The sequence below is a fragment of the Chiloscyllium plagiosum genome, chromosome 7 (assembly GCF_004010195.1).
Source record: "Chiloscyllium plagiosum isolate BGI_BamShark_2017 chromosome 7, ASM401019v2, whole genome shotgun sequence".
Taxonomy (NCBI): Eukaryota; Metazoa; Chordata; class Chondrichthyes; order Orectolobiformes; family Hemiscylliidae; genus Chiloscyllium; species Chiloscyllium plagiosum.
In genome coordinates, this window is record NC_057716.1 from 8,064,175 (window position 1) to 8,088,527 (window position 24,353).

The following is a 24,353-nucleotide window of genomic DNA, read 5'->3' on the forward strand; positions in this document are numbered from 1 at the left end:
GGGGGGGGGGGGGAGACCCAGCCTAGTCCTGGAGGGGGGGTGATACCCAGCCTAGTCCTGGAGGGTGTGATACAATCTGGTCCTGGGTGGGGGATACAGCCTGGTCTTAGGAGGGAGATCAGCATGGTCCTGAGAAAGTGGTACAGCCTGGAGCAACAGGCTGGTCTAGGGAGGGAGATAGGGAGATACAGACTGGTCCTGGAACAGAGGGTGATACACATTGATTCTGGGAGGGAGATATAGGTTGCACCTGGAAGGTCATCATTTGGGTGGGGGATACAGCCTGGTCCTGGGAAGGAGAAACATAAGAATCCTGCATGAGAGAAAGATACAACATGGTCCTGTGGGGAGATAGAGAGATATAGATTGGCCTTGAGAGGAAAGTACAGATTGATTTTAGGTAGGATATACACATAATTCCTGGGAAAGACCAAAATGTTACCTAACTTCTTAAAGCAGGAAAAAGTACACACGAAGTTAGTGTCATAGGCCAGATCAAACACCCTCAGACTTCTTATTTTATTTAAATTCAAGTGTTGTGTTCCAGATGTGATCTGATTAGTCCACTTTAAGCAAAACACACTTCATTCTTACAAAACAGTTAAAAACAGAAAAAAAAGTCACAACTTTACTCTCTTGAAATATTTAATAAAATAATATATTATTTTATTAAACACTGAGCAACAACTCTTCCAATATAGCAACACCCCAAAAACACACCTTTGCAAAAGCAAATTCAGCAAAACAGATTTTCTTCGTGTACTATCTCCCTTCCAGTCCAGGAGAAAGGAATACTGAAATAAACAATTTAGCAGCAGAGACACAACTCAAGCTTTTTGCTGCAGCAGACAGAAAGAGAGATGTATCTGTCAGTTTCAACATCCAGTTCCAAACCCCACTGAAAGCAAAACAAAAACCTTGGATATCTGTGAACCTGAATCCACCCATTCAAGTTTCTTTAATACAGTCAGGGAGCTCAAAGTTGCTTTTGAAGTGGTCCATGTGGTTTCTCTTCAAGAGAAACAGTAAAGAACAAATCACTCTTAAAGGCCCAGTACAATCACAACAGAAAACATCTTCGATATATTTTATAGACTAAATATGGCACACCAAAAATAAAAAGAATGGCTGAGAAATACATCTCATCTATTTCTTTCCATAAACCTTTAACATTCTTTCATTATAACACATTTTACTGTTATTAGTTTTAAACACTAAAAGAGATTTACAAACATTTATGGTCAGAATCAAAACTTCTCACTGTAAAAAATGACCTAAAAGTATGCACATGTGCAAGATCAGGTCGAAGAATATTAAAACATTTTTTTGTCTAGAGGATTTTTTTCACAGCTACAATTTATGAAAATCTAATAGGGAATTGTTTTCTCCTGAGTTGAAAAAGCAGAGTTTTATTTTATTAATTCACAGGATGTGGATGTCATCGTGTAATAAGTGCTGGCCAGCCAAAAGGCAGTTAAGTGTCAACCACATTGCTGTCAGTCTGGAATCACAAGTAGACCAGACCGGGTAAGGACAGCAGATTCCTTCCCTAATGGGCAATAGTGAATTAAATGGGTTTTTCCTGATAATTGACAATGGTTTCATGATCATCATTAGTCTACTAATCTTTATCAAATTCAAATTCCACATCTTCTATGGCGGGATTTGAACCCTTGTCCCCAGAACACTAGTAGGATCTAGGGATTAACAGTCTAGCAATAATAACACTGACAAGCTTATTATTATTCATGGAACAGTTCTTTGAAAAGAATAAAGCCAAAGAAAACAAGTTCCCAGGTCACACTCTTAATCCATGACAAAGTTCGTGTTTGCATTCAGGTTTCGTAGTAACATTGTAACTGCCCCTTCCATAAAATGAATTTGTTTTCTTGGCCTTTATCACTGGAGTTGGACAATGAAGAAACTCAGTAAATGACCGTTATCAACTTCTTTCACTTCTGGAATCAACCCTGACATATTCTTCTCATTTACCTGTCAGCTTTTTTTAGAGCCTTTCCAATCAAATCTATTGAATCTCATTTTTAGCAAAAGTAAATTGTATCAAATATCATCAACCCTTCCCAAGCTATCTCCTCTTTCCCATCGAATCACCTACTGTCATTTCCAACCAATTCCTTCCCATGTCATCCCAACCACCAATTCCATGTCAACCCTCATGGAAACAATCTCCCCTACTACAGGTACACAACCCTTTGTCCGAAAACCTTGGGGCCAGTTGTTTTTCCGAATTCAGATATTTTTGGATTTCGGAATAAATGACATTTTCACTGTGAAATAAAAAAAACTACCTAACAGCAGACACATGTGTGAATAGTACAAGTGCTGAGACACAATTGATGCCTGCCAGTGCCTGCAAGTCACATCTGAGTGATGGTGTGGGTTTGGAGTTGGGTCACCTGTTCACACGCCAAAATGACGCTCCGCACTTCACAAAAATAAATTCAGATTTCGGAGTTTTTCTGAATTTCGGATAAAGGATTGTGTACCTGTAGGATAATGTTACTGGTGTTTTGACCATGTGGTTGCTGTTCTCCATTCACCTGACCCTCATCACATCCTGTTGTTGTCACTGCCCACCATACACCAGTCCACCATGTGTCTCACATCTTACTTCTGTTGGGTTATGCTTCAGTTTGAATGCAGTATATCTTTAATTAAGAGAAATGTTTGTAATATTGTCATCGTGTGACCCAAGGAATAGTAAGGTCCAGATTCCAACCTAACGGTTGTCATTTAAAGCATGACCCACTGATGAATGTGTGCTATATTTTCTAACCAAATAGCTTTGCATTAGCCTAGACACTGAAGTACTTGTGGCTATAATATAATTGGAAAGTGAGGACTGCAGATACTGGAGATCAGAGTCAAGAGTGTGGTGCTGGAAAAGCACAGCAGGTCAGGCAGCATCCAAGGAGCAGGAGAATTGATGTTTCGGACATACGTCCTTCATCAAGAGCTCACGATTCCTGATGAAGGGCTTATGTCTAAAATGTTGATTCTCCTGCTCCTTGGATGCTACCTGACCTGCTGTGCTTTTCCCGTACCGCACCCTCAAGTCGAATATATGTGGAACAGGAGCTGTAATAAATATCTTTCAGCACATCCAGTTTTAATGCCACTGGAGCTGAATTAACCACATCAGGGCAAAAATGGTGGCAGATCATGGGAGGAAGTTGATGTGTGTGGCAATTACTGCCCACCAAATGAACCCATCAACAGACACTTAGATTGATCCAATGAAAACAGTGAAGAGAGGGAGGAGCAGGCATGATAATAAAGTCAGATGCAATGCTGCATATTCCAGAATGTTGGCCTAAGGAGCAGACGTAATAGTGAAATAATTTCCAGGCTAAAGGCACAGGTTTGGGGAGATCAATAATAATTGTGACACATCATGTACACCAAACAATGAAGATAAAGTGACAGGAGAGCCTCCTCCACCTCCAGCATGAACCTGGGATGGAGCCCTGTCCTGAGACAGTTCACGGGATGGTGGTGAATTGAAGGGTCTTCCAGTCCGGGATCCGCACTGTGGAGCAAGATGAGATGTGCTCACTATTCTTCTTCTAGAAGGTATATGAGGAGAACACCGTGCTGGGCGGCCTAAAGGAAGGAGATAGCTCGGTAATGTCATCTCAGTCTGACATCCTGAGGATCAGCAAAATACTTTTATGCCAGACTGTAAGACCCAAAGTCCACAGACAGAGCGGCCACTCAGTCTTTCCTGTCATCTATCACAGGAGTCTTAGATGATAGTTTATGGGAGAGGCTGGACCAGTCATTACCTCTGGATGCGCTGACCAAGGCCCTCGAGTCCTTAGAAAAGAATAAAACTCCAGGAAGCGATGGCTTACCAGCCGAGTTGTAGTCAACACTGTGGGACTTGATAGGCCAGGATGTACTGGAGGTGTATGACAGTATGCTTCTGGCTGGTACCATGTATGAATCCATGACGAAAGGTATCATCAACGTCATCTACAAGAGGGAGAGGGAGGAAGTTAGAAACTGGTGACCAATTGCACTGCTGAATGCAGACTGCAAAATCCTGTCTAAGGTCATTGCTAACAGGGTCATGTCTGCACTGAAATCAGTGATTCACCCCCAACCAAACATGTGCTATACCAGGTAGGATGATCTCCAAGAGCCTCATATTCCTCAGGGATACAATTGTCTATGTACAGGCTGGGGGACTGGACACCTGCCTCATCAGCCTAGACCAAAAGAAGGCTTTTGACAGGATATCACATGTGGGACATGGTGTCCAAAATGGGCTTTGGGGAGGGAATCTACAATTGGATCTGAGTGCTCTACACCAACATTATTAGTGCAGTCTTAATCAATGGGTGGGAATCAGAAAGCTTCCCGATCAGATCTGGAGTCAAGCAGGGCTGGCCACTCTGTCCTGCTTTGTTTATGTGTTGTATAGAGCCCTTCGCTGAGTCCATCAGGAAGGATGTGAACCTGAGAGGAGTGAGTATTCCAGGCAGTGGAGCCCTGCAGGACAAAGCCTCCCTGTACGTGGATGCTGTCATCATTTTCTGCTCGGATCTGTTGTCTGTGCGCAGACTCATGAGCACCTGCGACCAGTTTTCAACTGGCCTTGGGAGCCAAGGTAATTCGAGGCAAGAGTGAGGCCATGCTCTTTGGGAACTGGGCCAACTGATCTTTCATTCCCTTCACCATCAGGACAGATTACCTGAAGGTGCTGGGTATATAGTTCAGAGGGGCTGGGGTATGGACAAAATCTTGGGAGGACAGCATCACCAAGGTGAAGTAGAAACTGGTCTTCTGTGAGCACCAGTTCGTCTCCATTGAATGTAAAAACCTCGTCATCAGGTGTGAGGAGCTCTCTATTTTGTTGTACATGGCACAGGTCTGTCTCATTTCCTGAAACTGTGCTGTTACAGTCACCCAAGCCACCTTCCACTTCATCTGGAAGTCTAAGATAGATCCGGTTCACAGGAACTCTATGTACAAAACTCTGGATAATGGGATGGAAGAATGTTCCCAACATCGCCCTCATCCTGATGGCCACCTTTGAGTGCGGCTGCATCAAGCTGTGCGTAGACATTTGGTACTGAGATTCTACCTAAACCTGGCCTCACTCCTGCTGAACGCTCCGAGCACGCCTGGTTGGTCTGTATCACCGCATGCTGCCCTCAAAGTCATTCCGGGGTTTGAGACTGTCACACATCTCCTTCTGGAATGTTCCATTGGAAAGGAAGTCTGGAGAAAGATGCAGTGGCTTGTGTCGAGGTTCATCCTGAGCTGCTCCGTGACGCGGGACTCTGTACTCTACAGTCTGTTCTCCGGGACGCACACTGAGACAAACATAAGCTGAGCCTCGAGAACCAGCAACTCAGTGATAGGCACTCTTTGGTCTGCCTGGAACTTGTTGGTCTTCCAGATCAAGGAGTTGACCCTGATTGAATGTTGCAGACCAGTACATTCCAAGATGCAGGATTATGTGCTGAGGGATGCACTAAGGCTTGGGGCAGCGGCTGCCAAGGTGCAGTGGGAAAAATCCACTGTCTAAGGTCTTCCTGCTGAAGGTAAATGAGAGTCAGTTCAGGTATTGGACTCTCCTAGTGCCTCAAATGTAGGTAAATATTACTATTGTATGTACAAGAAGGGTCTTTGGTTTTTTTTGGATGGAGTCAAAGTTCAATGTTTTGTTTATTTACTTGATATGCAACTGTGCAAAACCGAACTGCCTTTGTGACAATGTAAATATTCAAAACGATTTTCATGAATAAAGTATATTTTTGGAAATAAAACATAGTGGTGGTGAGTTAAAGGGATTCAGAGGGGTTCAGTGAGCTCTGGGCGGTACCTGTTCCTGGGGTCGGGGTTGTTGCCCGGACGGATGAGTGTGTGGGGTCTCGCCTCCCCAGCCAATGGGAGGAGCGGACCTGTTGCCCGGTGAAGATGGCGCTGGCGGTCAGGCGGTGCCGCTTCGCTCTGTCCTGGGCTCACAGGCAGCCCGGCCTCGGCCCAGGCCCCATGGCCGTCTCGGTCCCCGTGCCGCGGTGCCTGGCTCCGCCCGGGCCTCGTCCCTGGGCCCGGCGGTACAGCACTGAGCCGGGACCGGGGCGCCAGCCGCGGCCCAAGAAGGTGGTGGTGGTCGGGATCCCCAACCCGTTCATCTGGGCCCGCACCAAGATGTACTTCTTCCTGATCAGAGCCTATTTCGATCAGGACTTCACCTTCGAGGAGTTTTCCGCCGGTGCCAGGCAGGTGGGTGACTGAGCTGGAACAGGAACGGCCGTGAGATCAGGGAAGCAGGACATTCGGCCCGTCCGGTCTGTGCTGGCTCCCTGGTCGTCCTCTTGACTGGGGTCAGCTGGACACTTTTAGGATCATTCGTGGTTACAGCACACACAGGATCTTCGGCCCATCATGTTCGTGTCGGCTCTTTGTGTTAGTTTCTCCCTCCCCACTCCCATGTTGATGAGATGAAACTGATAAGCAAAAGTTCAGTTCAGGGTAAAAACAATGACTGCAGATGCTGGAAACCAGATTCTGGATGAGAGTGGTGCTGAAAAAGCACTGCAGTTCAGGCAGCATCCGAGGAGCAGGAAAATCGGGCAAAAGCCCTTCATCAGGAATAAAGTTCAGTTCTGGCTGATGCCCGAGTGTTTTGGGGTGGGGAGGGTGGATGGATGACTTGCTTTTGTCAGAAGAAAATGTGAAGTTGTTTCCCTGCATCGTTGTTGATCGGATCTGGTTTGGGAGATATATGGAAATTGCAATCCAAAGCAGAACAACCTCGATTATTTGAACATCAATTGTCTGAACAAGATCTCAAGATCCTGATTAGATTAGTTAGTGTGGAAAGAGGCCCTTCGGCCCATCAAGTCCACACTGACCCTCCGGAGAGCAACCCACCCAGACCCATTCCCCTACATTTAACCCTTCACCTAACACTACGGGCAATTTAGCACGGCCAATTCACCTAACCTGCGCATTTTGGACTGTGGGAGGAAACCGGAGCACCTGGAGGAAACCCACGCAGACTGGGGAGAATGTGCAAACTCCACACAGACAGTTGCCTGAGGTGGGAATTGAACCCGGGTCTCTGGCACTGTGAGGCAGCAGTGCTAACCACTGAGCCACCTTGCCTCCTGTTATAAACAATGTCCGTTATCTGAATTCCCTGTTTTCTGAACAAAATAGTCCCTGCCTGTTTGGTTTGGATAATCAAGGTTGTTCTGTACGTACAAGTTGCAAGTGATTGTCCAACTTGTTTTCTAATGCAATAATGTCTGTGTCTTGGAGGTGAATTAGGTAGATACGGACTATTGAAGACTGGCAGCATGTGACTGAAGAAACTAGTTAATGGTTAGTCAAAGTTGTGGATGGGAAGAATATATGAAAAACTGCAATAAAGCATTGAGGAGAGGATCACAGTGCTGATGGAGGTGATAGAGATAAGTTGGTGTACAGCCATGGAGTGATTCTATAAACAGTCAAAGATTTTGAATTTAACATTTTGGAAGGCAGGAAGCCATTGGTGATTGGAATACTGGGCACCATTAAACTTGTTACCCAACATTTCACTCAAACATGTTTCTACTAAATTTGTTGAATTAGGCCATCCAAAAAATTCAGGAAATGGATTTACATTAAAGTTACATATCTTTGTCACTTATTCTAACAACCAACCTATTCTCACCTCACTCAAACACATAAATGTCCCTGAACTTGAGTCAATTTCCTCTCCCAACACCAAGTAACTGCAGTTTATAATAATTAATGCTACTTACAGACAGTTTTTACACAAATCACTGTTCAGTCTCTCCACCATAATGCTCGAACCTTTTTTTTTAAAAAGATTTTTTTTTAAGAAATGCCTCTCCGTTACCCTGGGCATAGTTCTCTAACCAATAGAACACAAAACTGTCAACTTCCTAAATGCGTCTCCAACCACTAGTTATCCAATCTATAATCACAGCGACCAGCATTTCGTAAGAACATGAGAAATGGGAATGTGAGCTGAGCACACTATCCTGTTCACTAATTGCCAACATGCTCTTCGCTTTCCTAATTGCTTGTTGCATTCATCTGCAAATTTTGTTCCTTGTATGAGAACACCTAAGTCTCTTTGTCAACTTTTAGCAGTTACATGCATTTTGAATGCTACGTCTTGCTATTCCCAACACAAAACGAACACTATCACATGATATTGCATTGCTTCACAAGTCAGTAAGGTACTTTGAGGTTTTTTTTATCACATGTTGTGATGCATTTCCAGTAAAGGTAGGATTTGAACTCAGAACCTTGCCCCAAAGGCAAGGACAGTACTGATATGCCAAAAGAGCCCAATGTGGTATTTTGAAGTTCTTGTAACTAATTTAGTTTAGTTGATGTGACAGCAAATTTGCACATATTAAGGTCCCAGTTGTAATTTTGAGATGAATGCATCTGTTTTATAAAGGTTACTGAATGTTGGCCAGGAGCCCAGCAGTTTTTACATTTGGAGATATAGTTATATATTGTGTGGTAATGTAATGAACTTGGGGTTGGGAAGGTGTAGTGTTGATGTGAATGTAACAGTGAATCTACATCATCATGGAGAATGAAGCAAGGTCCTGTGGCTTCTGAGATGATTCTTCAGCAGCATCATGGTACAGATGAAATTATATCCTGTCCAGAGTTAGTATTTACCATGTTTGAATAAAAAGTAATGTTGACTGGCAACATTTTAAAGGGAATACAACTAATGAACTTAAAGCAATGTTGAAACAAGAGGAAACTGATCAAATCCAACTGGTATTTCCCGTGTCAATAAAATATTCTAGTTGTCCCTTCATCCTATTATAGAGGAAAGCCTTGAGTGTTCTGGTAAATAAGGCATGTTTTCTCTCTCAGGAGATTCAGGCATTGACATAGAATGCCAGATTCCTTCCTGTGGCTAACTGAAGAATCTATTAACAATGTGCTGCCTAGACTTGTTAATGCTCATGCTGTGCAGATTTGTCAGGTTCTTTGACTTTCCTCCTCCAGTTGGCCAAAGATCAATACTGAGGCACAGTCACACATTGTGTGTAATCCCCTTCAAATGGTAGAAGAATGTCCCAGCACTTAAGAGTCATAGTTATAGAGATGTATAACTTGGAAACAGACTCTTCAGTCCAACTCGTCCATGCCAACCAAATATCCTAAATTAATCTAGTCCCATTTGCCAGCACTTGCTCATATCCCTCTAAACTCTTCCTATTCCTGTTTAGGAAGGAAACTGCAATGAGGGCATTTATTTTGAGAGGTCTATAAAAGAAGGGCTGTACTTCTGATGCTCTATAAGGCTCTGGCCAGACCACTTTGGAGGATAGTGTGCAATTTTAGCACCCATGTCCCAGGAATGATGAATTGGCCCTGGAGAAGTTCAGAGGAGGTGCACACGAATGGTCACTGAATGAAAAGCTTAACTTATGAGAAGCACCAGAGAGAGGTTAGGGCCGACCAGGGATAGTGGAAGAAACTTGTGCCTGGAGTCTGAAGAGGTAGTGGAGGCCCTAAATGATTTTTTGCTTCAGTATTCACTAGAGAGAGGTACCTTGTTGATGGTGAGAACACCGTGAGCCAGGTTAAAAGGCTTGAACAGATTGATATTAAGAAAGTGGATGTACTGAAAATTCTGGGAAGGATCAAGATAGGTAAGTCCCCAGGGCCAGACCAGATATACCCAAGGCTACAACGGGAAGCGAGGAATGAGATCACTGTGCCTCTTGGGTTGATCTTGCATCCTCACTCTCCATGGAAGTAGTACTGGATGATTGGAGGGAGACAAATGCTGTTTTTCTGTTGACGAAAGGGAATAGGGAAATCCCAGGGAATTACAGACCAGTCAATCTTACATCTATGGTAAGCAAGATACTGGAAAGGATCCTGAGACATAGGATTTATGCCTATTTGGAAAAACATAGTCAGTATGGCGGTGTGAGGGGCAGATCATGGCTCACAAGCCTTAGTGAGTTCTTTTGAGGATGTGACAAGGGAAGGTGGATGAAGGACGAGCTGTGGATGTGGTGTATATGGATTTCAGTAAGGCATTTGATAAGGTTCCCCACGGTGGGCTCATTCAGAAAGTTAGGTATGCGATACAGGGAAATTTGGCTGTCTGGATACAGAATTGTCTGGACAAAAGAAGAAAGCGAGTGGTAGTGGATGGAAAGTATTCCACCTGGAGGTCTGTGACCAGCGGTGTCCTGCAGGGATCTGTTCTTGGGCTTCTGCTCTTTGTAGTTTTTAATAAATGATTTGGATGAAGAAGTGGAAGAGTGGATTAGTAAGTTTGCCAATGACAGAGGTCAGTGGTGCTGCAGATATTGTAGCCTGCAACAGCCCTCAACACTAAGACATGGACAGGATGCAGAGCTGGGCTGAGAAGTGGCGATGGAGTTCAACCTGGATAAATGTGAAGTAATTCATTTTGGAAGGTTGAATTTGAATGCTGAATACAGGGTTAAAGACAGGATTCTTGGGAATGTTGAGGATCCTTTTTTTAAAAAGAAAAATGTGCTTGATGGGGCTACTCTCTGTTACCTTGCTTAAGAGACATCCTGACCGTGGTTTTATTGCTTATGAAGCAATTAACATGACTAAATATCTTTTCATTAATTATTCATTTTCTGCTTTGCCATAGTTGTCATAGGGCATTGTTTAGTATGTCGATACATAACTGTGTGAAACTAAAGCTTCGAAATGTTCATTGATTCCTTCCATAGGCCTTTTCACAAGTGTCAAAGATGCTTTCAGAGTGCAATTTTGATGCCTTGAAGAATCTTGTATCAAAAGAGGTAAAAATACAATTTGTTTTTAGATCTACAATCAGATTTTTAGATCTCTATTAAATAAAAGATGTTTACTCTAGTAAATTTGTAATGACTTCAACACTTGTAAATAGGTAAGGTCTTTTCCCTGGGGTGGGGGAGTCCAGCACTAGAAGGTATAGGTTTAGTGAGAGGGGAAAAATTTAAAAGAGACTTAAGGGGCAACTTTTGCAGAGGACGGTGAGTGTATGGAATGAGCTGCTAGAGGAAGTGGTGGAGTCTGGTACAGTTACAACATTTAAAAGGCACCTGGATGGGTATATGAATAGGAAAGGGTTAGGGTGATATGGGCCAAGTGCTTTAAAATGGGACTAGATTAGTTAGGATATCTGGTTGGCACGGACAAGTTGGACTAAAGGGTCTGTTTCCGTGCTGTACGTCTCTATGACTCTCTATCTTATTATTTTTTTAAATTTATACAGGTTTTGAAGAGGGATAGCATCTTGTCCTAGATGAATTCCAAATAGCACTTTGTAAAACCAAGTTGCTGAATGTGCGAAGTTCTAGATTCTTTGACAAACATAGTATTGTGAAGGAGGTTTGAAAGGATCCCTCAGAGCATGTTTCATCCCTATTGCTGGTATCTGTGTGTTCTGATTTGCAATTTCTGGCTGTTTTTTTTTTAAATTAGGACTTTGATGTTGTGGCCATTTCGGAGACATGGACAGGGTAGGGTCAGGAATAGATGTTGTAGGTTCCAGGGTTTAGATCTTTCATTAAGAACAGCGAAGGCGGTAAAAGAGGGGAGGGTGTGACCTTCTTAGTCAAGGACAGTATAACGGTGGCTGAAAGAACATTTGATGAGGACACGTTTGCTGAGGTTAGAAACAGGAGAGAGAGGTCACACTGCTGGGAGTTTTTTATAGGCTTCCGTAGAGGTCCAGGGATGTGGTGGAAAGGATCGGCAAAATGATTATGGGTAGGAATGAAAGGAACAGGGTGGTCATTATGGGGGACTTTAACTTCCCCAACATTGACTGGAAATGCTATAACTCTAGTACATTGAACAAAGCTGATCCATCCGATGTGTTCAGGAGGGTTTCCTGACACAGTATGTCGAAGAGCCGACAAGAGGGGAGGCCACACTGGATCTGATGCTTGGTAATGAACCAGGCCAAGTGTTTGATTTAGTGGTAGGTGAGCACTTTGGAGAGAGTGACCATAATTTGGTTACATTTAGTTTAGTGATGGAAAGTATCGATGGGGCATGGGCAATTATAATGCGATGAGGCAAGACTTAGGATGCATAGAATGGAGTAGCAAAATGCAGGGGATGGGGACAATCAAAATATGGAGCTGGTTTAAGGAACAGATATTGCGTGGCCTTGATAAGTGTCCCTGTCAGACAGGGAGGAAGTGACGAGGTAAGTGAACCGTGGTTTACTACAGAAAATGCATCTCTTATTAAGCGGAAGAAGGAGGCTTATGTGACAATGAGACGAGATGGTTCAGATGAGGTGATGGAGAGTTACAGATTAGCTCGGAAGGAATTAAAGAGAATGTTAAGAAGAGCAAAGAGAGGACATGAGCAGTCTTTAGCAGGTAGAATAAAGGAGAACCCTAAAGCTTTCTATAGGTATGTGAGGAATAAAAGAATGACTACGGTAGGAAAAGGGCCAGTCAAAGTCAGAAGTAGGAAGTTGTGTGTGGACCCTGTGGAGATCGGAGATGTTCGAAACAAATATTTCTTGTCGGTTTTCACTCAGGAAAAGGAGAATATTGTAGAGGAGAAGAATGAGATACAAGATATTAGACTAGAAAGGATCGAGATTAGTAAGGAAAAGGTGTTATCAATTCTAGCGGGAGTGAAAATAGACAAGTTCCCTGGGCCAGATGGGATTTATCCAAGAGTTCTCTGGGAAGCTCAGGAAGAGATGGCGGAGCCTTTGGCTTTCACCTTTGAGTTGTCATTGTCTACAGGTTTAGCACCAGAGGACTGGAGGATTGCAAATGTTGTGCCCTTGTTCAAGAAGGGTAGTGGAGATGACGCAGGTAATTATAGACCAGTGAGCCTTACGTCTGTTGTAGGAAAAGTTTTGGAAAGGATTATAATCATCTAGCAAGCAACAATTTGATTGCATATAATCAACGTGGTTTCATCAAGGGCAGGTCATGTCACACAAACCTCATTTAGTTCTTTGAGAAGGTAACCAAGCATGTAAAGGAGGGTAGGACAGTTGACCTGGTGTACGTGGACTTCAATAAGGCCTTTGATAAGGTTCCACAAGGTAGACTGTTGGAGAAAATGCAGAGGCATGGAATTGAGGGTGATATAGCAGTTTGGATTTGTAAAAAGTAGTGGTTGGTGGAAAATATTGAGCCTGGAGTCCGGTTACTAGTGGTGTGCCACAAGGATCTGTTTTGGGACCACTGCTATTTGTCATTTTTATAAATGACTTAGATGCAGACATAGGTGGATGGGTTAGTAAGTTTGCAGATGACACTAAAGTCGATGGAGTAGTGGACAGTGTGGAAGAATGTTACAGGTTGCAGGAGGACTTGGATAAACTGCAGAATTGGGCTGAAAGGCGGCAAATGGAGTTCAATGCAGATAAATGTGAGGTGATTCACTTTGGGAAGAATAACAGGACGGCAGAATACTGGGTCAATGGAAAGATATTTGGTAGTGTGAATGTGCAGAGGGATGCTGGAGTCCATGTACATAGATCCCTGAAAGTTTCCACCCAGGTTGATAGTGCTGTTAAGAAGGCAAACGGTGTGATAGGTTTCATTCGTAGAGGGATTGAGTTCCGGAGCCGTAATGTCATGCTGCAACTATACAAAATGCTAGTGCGGCCGCACTTGGAATATTGTGCACATTTCTGGTCGCCCCATTACAGGAAGGATGTGGAAGCATTGGAAAAGGTGCAGAGGAGATTTACCAGGATGTTGCCTTGTCTGGAGGGTAGGCCTTATGAGGAAAGGCTGAGAAACTTGGATCCGTTCTCATTGGAAAGAAGAAGGCTAAGAGGGGATTTGATAGAGACATACGAGAGGATTAGATAGGGTAGAGTGAAAGTCTTTTTCCTAGGATGATGATGTCAGTTTGTACGAGGGGGCATAGCTACAAATTGAGGGGTGATAGATTTAAGACACATGTCAGAGACAGGTTCTTTATTCATAGAGTGGTAAGGGCATGGAATGCCCTACCTGCCAATGTAGTTAACACTATAGAGATTTAAACAATCCTTGGATAAGCACATGGATGATGATGGGATAGTGTAGGGGGGGGGTGGTGAGCTTAGAATAGTTTACAGGTCGGCGCAATATCGAGGGCCGAAGGGCCTGTTCTGCGCTCTATTGTTCTTTGTTGTTCCACATTCTAAGTACTGAGCTGTGGCTTTACAAAGGAGGGGAGAATGGCTTGAGCATTTTTTTTAAAAGAACAATTGTCTACTTAACCTCAAAAATCAATGTGGACTCTAGGACTCTAACATTAACTTTCTCCTTCAAATCAAAATGATTAAAACTATGCTTTGTATATTATTGGCTGTTAAATCCTTTTGGAGGTGATAACTTGCCAGCATCCTTTAATTTCATTGAGAAGCCATTGTATTAACATGATGATCTGTGTCTATCAGCCGGTCTGTGTTGTTCTTTTGTTATCCAAGTGTTTTCTATACAGGCTTTGGAGGAGGTGGAAGAAAAATGTTTAGCTATGCCTGTTAACCGCAGGGAGGCCTTAGCTGCTGAATTGGATGAAATTATGTATAGCACACCAGGCGATGTTGGAATTTATTATGATAACCAAGGTTTGTCTTTTTTTATTATTCATTTGTGGGATGTGAGCTTTGCTGGCTGGCCAGCATTTATTGCCTGTCCCAAGTTACCCTTGAGAAGGTGGTGGTGCGCTGCGTTCTTGAACCACTGCAGTCCACCTGCTGTGGGTTGATCCACAATGCCATTAGGAAGGGAATTCCAGGATTTTGACCCGGCGACAGTGAAGGAATGACAATATATATTTCCAAGTCAGGATGGTATGTGGCTTGGATGGGAATTTGAAGGAGTGCCAATATATCTGCTGCCGTTGTCCCTCTAGATGGAAGTGATCAAGGCTTTGGATGGTGCTGTTTGAGGATCTTTGGTGAATTTCTGCATTGCATCTGAAAGGTAGTAGCAGCAGTGTGGAGGGAGTGGATTGATTAAACTTGAGATAAAACTGTTGGTATTGTCTAGATTGGTGTAATCAGATTTTTCTCATTAAATCATAGCGCAATTATTAATAATGAGTACTTCCTGGACATTAACTGTGTTTGCAGATGAAGAGGAAAGAAGACTAATTGGAATAGTAATGTAACATGGATGTCAGTGACTATGTGTACATTACCTATTGCTTGTTGCATGTAAATAGGATTATCATCTATGAGTTAATCCTAGAAGCTTTTGCTATCCTGGCCGTTACTGAAACTTAATTCACTTCCTACTTATTAAGGCTGCCCTTCTAACTACATTTCCAATGGTATTTCCTTGGTCTAATCAATGCCAGTGTGGCATTTGTTAGTTCTGGCGTTGACATGTCCTTTTAGTCTGTTGGCAACCTTTCGTTAAGCACTGCATTCACTCCACTTTGTTAAATCACCACCTGTCACCCTCACAAGTCCACATGTTGCTTCTTAGTTTAAATCTCTGGCCTCTGCCCTGAGTGGTTCCCCATTAGTTATTTCTTTTCACCCACCTTCCCTTACTGGCTCCTGATATCACTGCATTCCAGTCTTCAATACATTTCACACTCATTATTAAGAACCCCTCCTAGATGTTCTTCCTTCCCATGAATTTTCTTGATCTTCTCAACATAAGGTCCTGCCACCTGAAGATTTCACTTCAGTCAAAACCATTTCTATTTGTTTCCTCAATTTGTTGAACACCTACATCATTCTAATTACTTCAGACCCTTCTACAATTATCTTCATCCCAGGGGAAACTTAACACCTTCCTCACATCTTTGTGATGCCAATTCCACATTCTCCACTAGATAGCCATCTGCCTTGTCACAGCTATTGCACTAAACTTGCTGACGGTTGCTTTGTTTCTATTATCAATGCCTCAGATTTGCTGTAAATTTCCTCAGTGGCAATTCCCGCATCGTGTCCGTGAATTTGAGGGTTGACGGTTGGAATGCATTTGGAGCTGATTGATAGTTGTATCCACTGCTGGATCTGGTCAGATTACCTAAAGCAATATTGGGCTGAATTTTCCAAGGAATGGCAGTCTTGGACAGGTTGCAGATTTTCTTTTCCAAAGGAAAAGGGAGCCCTCCATTTCTGAGAGGAAATTCAACTCTGGGCTCACTCAGAAATGTGGAACTGTATATCCACATTGGGGCCAGGCTAGTGCAGGTGGGTAGGGATGTCTGGCCAGATCTGGTTGGGTGTTGGGTTAGGCTTTTGGGGGCAGTAAGGGGTCTGGGAAGATGTAGTTGGGGGGGGTGTCCTAAGTATGAGTTCAGTTTAATTGTTACTCAGGAGTTATACTGTTCGTTTCACAGTCTAACCTTTCCTCAGTATTTTACTTAATCTAATCAAAACCATCCCAAGTCTCAGATTTAAATGGAGACTTTCAGAATATTCCAGAAGTAGAGGCTTTACTGAGTGGATAATTCAATTTCCTCAGCAATTCTAATAGTATCTCCTTGCATGACTGTGATAAGTGCTCACAAAATGACTATCTAGCCAGTGGAAAATCTGGACCATTGTACCTTTGTTTTACATTTTTAGCTCATGAACTGAGCTTCAAATCTCTCCATACCACCGCCAATGCCATGTGGCCATTGAAATCCATTTCCAAGATTTTGACACACCTTGAAACCATAGGGAATTTGAGAGGGAAGCTAGATGATAGCTTCCCCCCATGCTATCCTGTAACCCTCAATTTCCCATGGCCAGTCAACATTCCTGGCATGATCAATCCACTTAACATGCACATAATTGAAGCACTCTGAGGAAACCTGCACAGTCATGGGGAGGATGTGCAAACTCCACACAGTCACCGACCGAACCTGGGTCACTGGTGTTGTGAGATAACAGTGCTAATTGCTGAGCCACCGTGCCATTTATTGCTTCAGTCATAGATGAGAGTGACTGTCCTTTATCAATGCAGTTTTTGAGTGAGCATGGCATTAAGGAGCCTGAGCAAAATTCGAGTTAATGGGAACAACTGAAACGACTGTGGTTAAGGTATTTCATCTTGCACAAAGGAAGTTAGTTGTGTTTATTATTCATTCATCTCAATGCTCAGTCATTCCTGCATTCATTAGGATTTAGATATCCAAGGCCTAACCATCTTTGACTGCTTCATCAAGGACTTTTCCTTTATCATAGAGCACAAAGTTCAGAATCATTTGTGACTTTTCTTATGCAGAACCAGTCAGTACTCATTTGCATTAAGACCTGGATAACATTCAGGCTTGGACATTTATTGCAGATAGCATTTGTTCACTTGAGTGCCAGGCAATGACCATCCCAAACAAGGGAGAATTTAACCATTGCTGAATTCCCCATAATAACATTGGGAGTTCCCATTGACCAGAAACTTAAATGGACCTGCCATAGAAATACTATGTTTATAAGAGCAGGTCAAAACCAGAAATTCTGTGGCTTGTAACTTGTCTCTTGTATTCCCAAATCCATTTCACCATCTGCAAGGTACATTTCAGGAACGTGATTGAATACTGTTCACTTGCCTGGATAGATGCTGCTCCAACAATACTTGAGATGCTTGACACCATTCATGTACAAAGCAACCCAATTTATTGGTGCCCAATCCACCACCTTCAACATGCATTCCAATCACATCTGCCGCGGAGTGGCAACAGGGTATGCCATCTACAAGATGGCTGACAGTGACTCACCTACTCACTCACTGATAACATCTTCCAAACCTTTCACAATGAAAGATAAGGGAGCAGCTGACAAAATTGCCGTTCCTTCACTGCTGGATCAAAATCCTGGAACTCCCTAACATCAGTGTCCCTACATCCCAAGCTGCTCACCACCACCACCTCCAGGACAATTTGGATTGGGCAATAAATTTTGGCCTAGCCAGCAGTGGCCACATCCCATGAACAAAGTTTTAAAACCATTTAAGGGAACTGTGTTGAAGGAAATATTTTGTTATTTTTGCAACTAAGAAAAGATCCACTGCATCGTATTGCTACCTTTTAATGTGAGTGTCCATTACTTAGTAGGTGTCTAGAAATCTCAAAGTTCAACAGAGCTGATATTGATCTGTTGTGTAGTGTCAGAAATTAAACCTGCTGCCTTCTTCCTTATAATGTCACAGTTGGATAAGGAGACACATCATCTGATAGGTTACTTAGTAACCTATGGTTCCTGGCTAAGTTTGCGCTAATGAGAGTGGGGAAAACTGGAACTAAGTGGTGGTATGTTTGTCCTGCTCCCATCAGCTGAAATACAACACGTCAGAAATGCATTGTTCCTATCATTTTTTGTTTTGTATTTGCAACTGTGCTTTTTAAAATAAAATGGCTAGTTTTCATTGATGTCAGTGTACTTAATCTTAATTTGGGGTTTTGTTTTACTGTACAAGTAATTTTTGGTATCAGAACGTCAGCCTTTGTTTTGTTATCTCAACAGGTAGAAAGTTTGTCAGTATAATAATGCGATACTGGTACCTGACTGATGTTGACCTTCCTGATGAGACACCTGAGGGAACAAAAGTGTTTCAAGTTGTCTTTGGTGATGAAAGCAGTAAAGACAGCTTACGCCTTCTCACAGCCAACTATGAGTAAGTTGTTTTGACTAAACCTGTATGCATATTGGGAGCTATGGCAATTGTTTTGAAGGCATATGCTGTTTATTGCATCTTAAATTTACAAAATGAATTGCTTGCTTTGGCTACATATAACCAGAAGAGAAACTCAGTCTACCTTGTTTCGCAACCAAATGATTCTGCCATCTCACTTTCCCAGGACTGGGTATAACATGAATTTGGTTTTATTACACAAGGGCAACGTGGTGGCTCAGTGGTTGTACTACTGCTTCACAATACCAGGGTCCTGCATCTAGACTGAACTGGAGCAGTTCATCGACTTCACCCACAACTTCCACCCCACCCTCAAATTCACTTGGTTCATCTCAAACATGTTCCTCCCTTTCTCGACCTCACCATTTCCATCTCTGCTGACAGTCTCCAGATGGATGTTTATTACAAACCTACAGACTCCCATAACTACCTAGACTATGCCTCCTCCCATCCAGTATCCTGCAAGAACTCAATTCCATTCTCCAAATTCCTCCACCTCCGTCGCATCTGCTCAGAAGAGGAGATATTCCACTCTCGAGCTTCCCAGATGTCCACCAACTTTGAACAATGCACTTTTCCTCCTCCCGAATTCCAGGCAACCTTCTGCCGCACCACCTCCATTCCCTGTTCCACTGCTCTAACCCCATCTTCCCCCCCGCCAGAGTCCCCCTGGTGCTCACCTACAACCCCACCAGACTCCACATCCAGTGCATCATCCTTAAACATTTCCACAAATTCCAACTAGACCCCACCACCAAGAACATCTTCCCCTCCCCACCACTCTCTGCCTTCTGCAAGGACTGTTGTCTTCGACAATCCTTGAATTGTGCCACTCTTCCCATGCCCCCAACCCCCATAAACTACCAGGTACCTTCCCCTGAAACTGGAAAAGATGTAAGACCTGCCAGTATACCAGGGCCCCAAACAGTCCTTCCAGGTGAGACAGAGGTTCACCTGCCTCCTCTAACCTAGTTTACTGCATCAGGTGCTCCTGATGTGGTCTTCTCGACATCAGGGAGACTAAACATAAACTTGGGGAACGGTTCACCAAGCATCGCAGCTGGACTCGCTGGGGCCAACCTGACCTCCCAGTCACCGCCCATTTCAATTCCCCAACCATCCCCTTTCTGACATGACCATCTTTGGCCTCCTCCATTGCCAAAATGAACCACAGCACAAATTGGAGGAACAACACCTAATCTTCTGCCTGGGCAACCTACAGACTGAGAACTCGATATTGAGTTTTCCGATTTCAAATAACCTCCCTGCATCCCCCCCCCCCCCCAGTCCTGAAGAAGAGTTACACCCAAAACGTCGACTTCTCCACCTCCTGCTGCAGCCTGGCCTGCTGTTTTCTTCCAGCCTCCTCCCTGTCATTTCACAGTACCAGGGACCTAGGTTTGATTCTAGCCTCGAGCATTTGTCTGTGTGGAGTTTGCACATTCTCCCTGTGTCTGCGTGGGTTTCCACTGGGTGTTCTGGTTTCCTCCCACAGTCCAAAGATCTGTAAGTTTGTAAGTTAGATGGATTGGCCATGCTAAATTACCCACAGTGTTCAGGGATGTTAGGTTGGGTGCGTTAACCATGGGAAATGAAAGGTTATAGGGATAGAGTAGGAGGGATGGACTTGTTGGGCCGAATGGCTTGTTTCCACACTGGGGATTCTACAATTTTAAAAAAAGAATTGTCGTTGTGACAAATTTCTGTTTTCGCCTCTTGCTGCGAGAGTGGGGCTGCTGCGTGAGTAAGTTGTGGAGCAAATCAATTTCCCAAAATGCTTCCAGAGTTGTAGCAAGACTTGTGATAATTTGGAAGAAGTTGGATTATGGGGTGACCTACAAAAAGACAGAAGTGTGTTGCGTCACCACTTATCAGGGAGTCAGCATTATAGTTGAGCTATGTTGACTAATTTGAAATTTTAATAACATCAATGTGTAATAGACTTTAGGTGAACATGGCCCAGCTGAGGAACTCAGTGGATGGATAGATAGTGAAATTAAATGCAGAGAATTAAGGTGATACATTTTGTAGGAGAGGAGAGAGATGCTAAATTGGAAAGTGGGTTCAGGAAGCACAATCTGGAGTTGATAGAGCAGGTTAATAAGCAATTAATAATGTGCTAGGATTCTCTTCTCTAAATAATGGCATTAGTGTACAAAAGCCAGGAAGTTATGATAAAATAATATAAATACTATTATATTAATATTTAATCCTAATTGGGTTATTGTGTCCAAATTATGAGCACCACACTTACAGAAGGTGCGAAGGCCCTGCATGGTGTACAAAAGAGATTTACTAGAAGGGTTTTTGAATTAAAAACTTCAGTTTTGTGGCTAGACTGAAAAGGCAAAAGTTGTAATCCTGAGAGTAGAAAAGTCCAGTGAAAGATTTGCTAGGAGTGTTTACAGTCATGATGAGCTTAGATAAAATTAGTTGGGATGAACTTTCCAATAGCTGACAGCTTGATAAACAGAGCACAGATTTAAGATGAGTGGTAAAAGAACCCAGGGTGATTAAATGTAAGTGATTAAAATTTGGAATGCGCTACCTAGGAGGATAGTGAAAATAGATTCAATAGTAGTTCTGCAAAAGGAATTAGGTAAATATTTGAAGATGAAAACTGTAGTGAAGGTGGAACTAAGTGGATTGCTCTTCAGAAGAGCTGGGACAGGCATGATGGATCAAATAGATGGCTGCATGTACTATCATGTAAATGGAAACTTATTTCTTAAAAGATATTTTCAAAGTGAATATGATTAAATATAGAACATCACATTTCGTTTTATCTGTCTTCAATGTTTGAGTTTATGAATTTGCTGAAATAATCTGTTCGTATGTCATGCTGAAACTTTAAAGCCTAAGGATTAAGAAACACAACTGTCATGTATTTGATCTCAGCCAAAATATGTAGATATCAAGTTGGCAGGTCACGTACTGTTCAATTAGGTTTAATTCAGATGTCTTCTAGTTTCAGTCCATTTATTCTGATGGTATTCACTTAAAATAGTGGAAACACATTAAACAAAAATCAAGAACAGCTCCAAATTATGAACCTGAGTGCCTTTCACCTTGGCTCAATTCTCCAACCCCACTTAATGAACTGGAAGTCTTACCTGCCTGATGATGATATAGTTTGGCCAGTCTGAGTCCTGTATTCCATTTGTGTGGGTTTACGGCTCAAACTGGCCTTTGAGTAGCAGCCTCATTTGGATCCAGGTCACAAATGGATATGTATGAACTGGGGTTGAGGCACAGCAGAAAGAGTTTTGTCTATAACAGGCTACTGTAATTACAAATGCTTGGAGCTGATGAAGGATGCTTGAAGTAGGAAATTGTTATTTTTCCTCGAATGAAGAGCTTTCAGCTTGAGCACAAAACTTTATAAGTGGAAATGGCTGGAAAGCCTAATGCGATTCTGTTGGAAGAAAGTCTGTCAGTACATCTTCTGTCATTTGATCCACATTTTGTTTGAATGCTGGACAGTTAAAGTTTGATGAAGGCAGAGTAATTTGGCACAAAACAATGTTTGACTATCTATAAAATTAACCTCATAATAATCAGTTTGAAAGTCTTTATATCACAGCCATTTTGCCATGTCATCAATTAGTTTCCTTAGAGATAGCATATGTTTAGAAATCTAAGTGAAACTTGATAATGTATTCACTTGAACAAGCTGAATTGTGCATATTGTTAATATGAAATCATTGCAAAATATTAAGTTATGGATAGAAAATGACAAGGAATAATGTAGTTGATAGTTTTGTTCAGTGTGGATAATGAGTTTTACACAACAATAAAGCTCAAGATCTATAAAGGTCCAAGGTGAAGTAAAGACAGGACAAACTCTTCTAGGCTACCTACCTCTTGGGCATATTTTGGTGGCTTCTGTTGGAATGTGCTCAAATATGAACAGTGGGTAAGGGCAAGAATATATTAGGCTGTGATGCTTTATAGGTTATGGATAACCTAAAGATGTTCACTGTCAAGGACCATAAGAAATGAACAGTTGCGTGAGGTACCAATAAATGGGCCCAGAGGAACCATCTAGGCAAAAGTGAGGACTGCCAGAGGAACCATAATCCACTTGAAGGTAGTGTGAAGTCAGCAGAATACTAGGGGAACGTGGATTCATTTTGTGCTTTTTATATTGAGATCTTTAGCATTTTAAGTCCTTGTTCTATTATTCTTAAAGCTATGTGGCAATGAGAATTTTCTTTAACTGCCATTTTAAATTTAGTCAATTTTATATTTCTCATTAATTTTAGGTTTCGGCGTGAATTTACACAAGGTGTGGAACCAGATTGGATCGTCACAAGGATACAGCATTTCAAATTATTGGAGTAATTCTGCTGAAAATCTTACTATAAGGATGTTACTGCATAATTCACAGCCAACAAAGACGACCTGCAAGACTGAGCCCTTTTGAGCTGTAATTTTTTTAATTCTATAAAATTCAAGCATCAAATTAGATGCTGATATTACATGAAAGACATTTGCAATGTTTAACTATTGTGAATGATACCTCGATTGTAATTGATTTTGTCACCACAGAATTGCAAAGTCTTCATGACTTTTTTTGAAAAAAATATTATGCTTATGGTGGATCTCCTGGTATCTCTTCCAATGCGTTTGATTTGGTATTCTCAGCAGAGAGGTGTAAGTGGACCTGGATAATGGCTGTCTTCTGGAACTTGCAACATAAGTGTCACTACAAAATTGCAGCAAATATGCAAACACTCCTTAAAGGTGTGCAATGATGGAGTTGGAGGGAGAGGGATAGAAAGTGAATATTGATGTGTTGCTTCCTGTCGAATGTCCAACAATCGAAGTTAATAAGCATATTCCAGTAAACCCAAATACATGTAATTTCTTGAACATTATAGTAAGGTAATTACAAATGTAGGAAGTTAACCCATCTTATTTCAAAGAATACCCTGGAGTTTCCTGTGACAGAATTCAATTGGTTTTTAAATGTAAACAGAAATCCTATGCATCACTCTACCTTAAATTTACCTGCGAGACATACTTTGATATTGATTCTAAAACTGCCTTTCATATTATTGATGTACATCCTCACTGCCTCACCCCAAGTCCTAGTCAAGCAATTTTATTTTTTGGGAGTTGCTTAATTCTTGGCCTTATCAATTTTTCTCTGCATTCCCTCCAGGTTTTGAATATATCCATTATGTTGTACAGACCACAACTAGACACAGTGATCAAGCTATGACCAAAGCATGATATAATCTGAGCCACGATTCCCCCATTATTCCATTGTGTTTTTCTCTTTTCTGTTGGCATCTTTGGTCTGTATTGATTTGTCATGTTTAACATTTGGCCGAATAAGATTTCTGCTGCTTTCACCTTAATCCATGACTATAACAGAATCTTTCAAGGAATAGAAATGTTTCCTATTTTTCCTTTCTATGCAATATCTTGCATGTCTGTATTAAATTTAATCTGCCAATTTCCTATGCATTTTTACATTTTGTTCAACTAATTTTCTAATTGTGACCTTTCCTGTTGAAGAACAGCCAGTTCTTCCATAAAATCACTTCAGTTATGTCGTTGCCAAAAAACATTCAGTATTAACAAGGTTTACCATTTCTTTCTCTCCTGAAGTTGCTGACTTCTGCATGTTTTTGGTTCCACAGGTAATAACGGTTCTCCTCAAAGAGGTGTACCTGTGTAAGCCGTTCACTCCAATTTTTCACTGATGTCGTGACCACTGGATAGTGATTG

General features: G+C 42.2%; 1 protein-coding gene across 1 annotated transcript; it reads left to right on the top strand.

Annotated features, from left to right (window-relative positions):
* The first annotated feature begins 5,566 nt into the window (after window positions 1-5,566).
* On the top strand, window positions 5,567-23,906 carry maip1 (matrix AAA peptidase interacting protein 1). Its single transcript, XM_043692959.1, has 5 exons — window positions 5,567-6,258; window positions 10,749-10,820; window positions 14,479-14,605; window positions 18,446-18,596; window positions 22,880-23,906. The coding sequence occupies exons 1-5, from the start codon at window positions 5,950-5,952 to the stop codon at window positions 22,956-22,958; spliced, it is 738 nt and encodes a 245-aa protein (XP_043548894.1). The 5' UTR covers window positions 5,567-5,949; the 3' UTR covers window positions 22,959-23,906.
* Window positions 23,907-24,353: the final 447 nt, after the last annotated feature.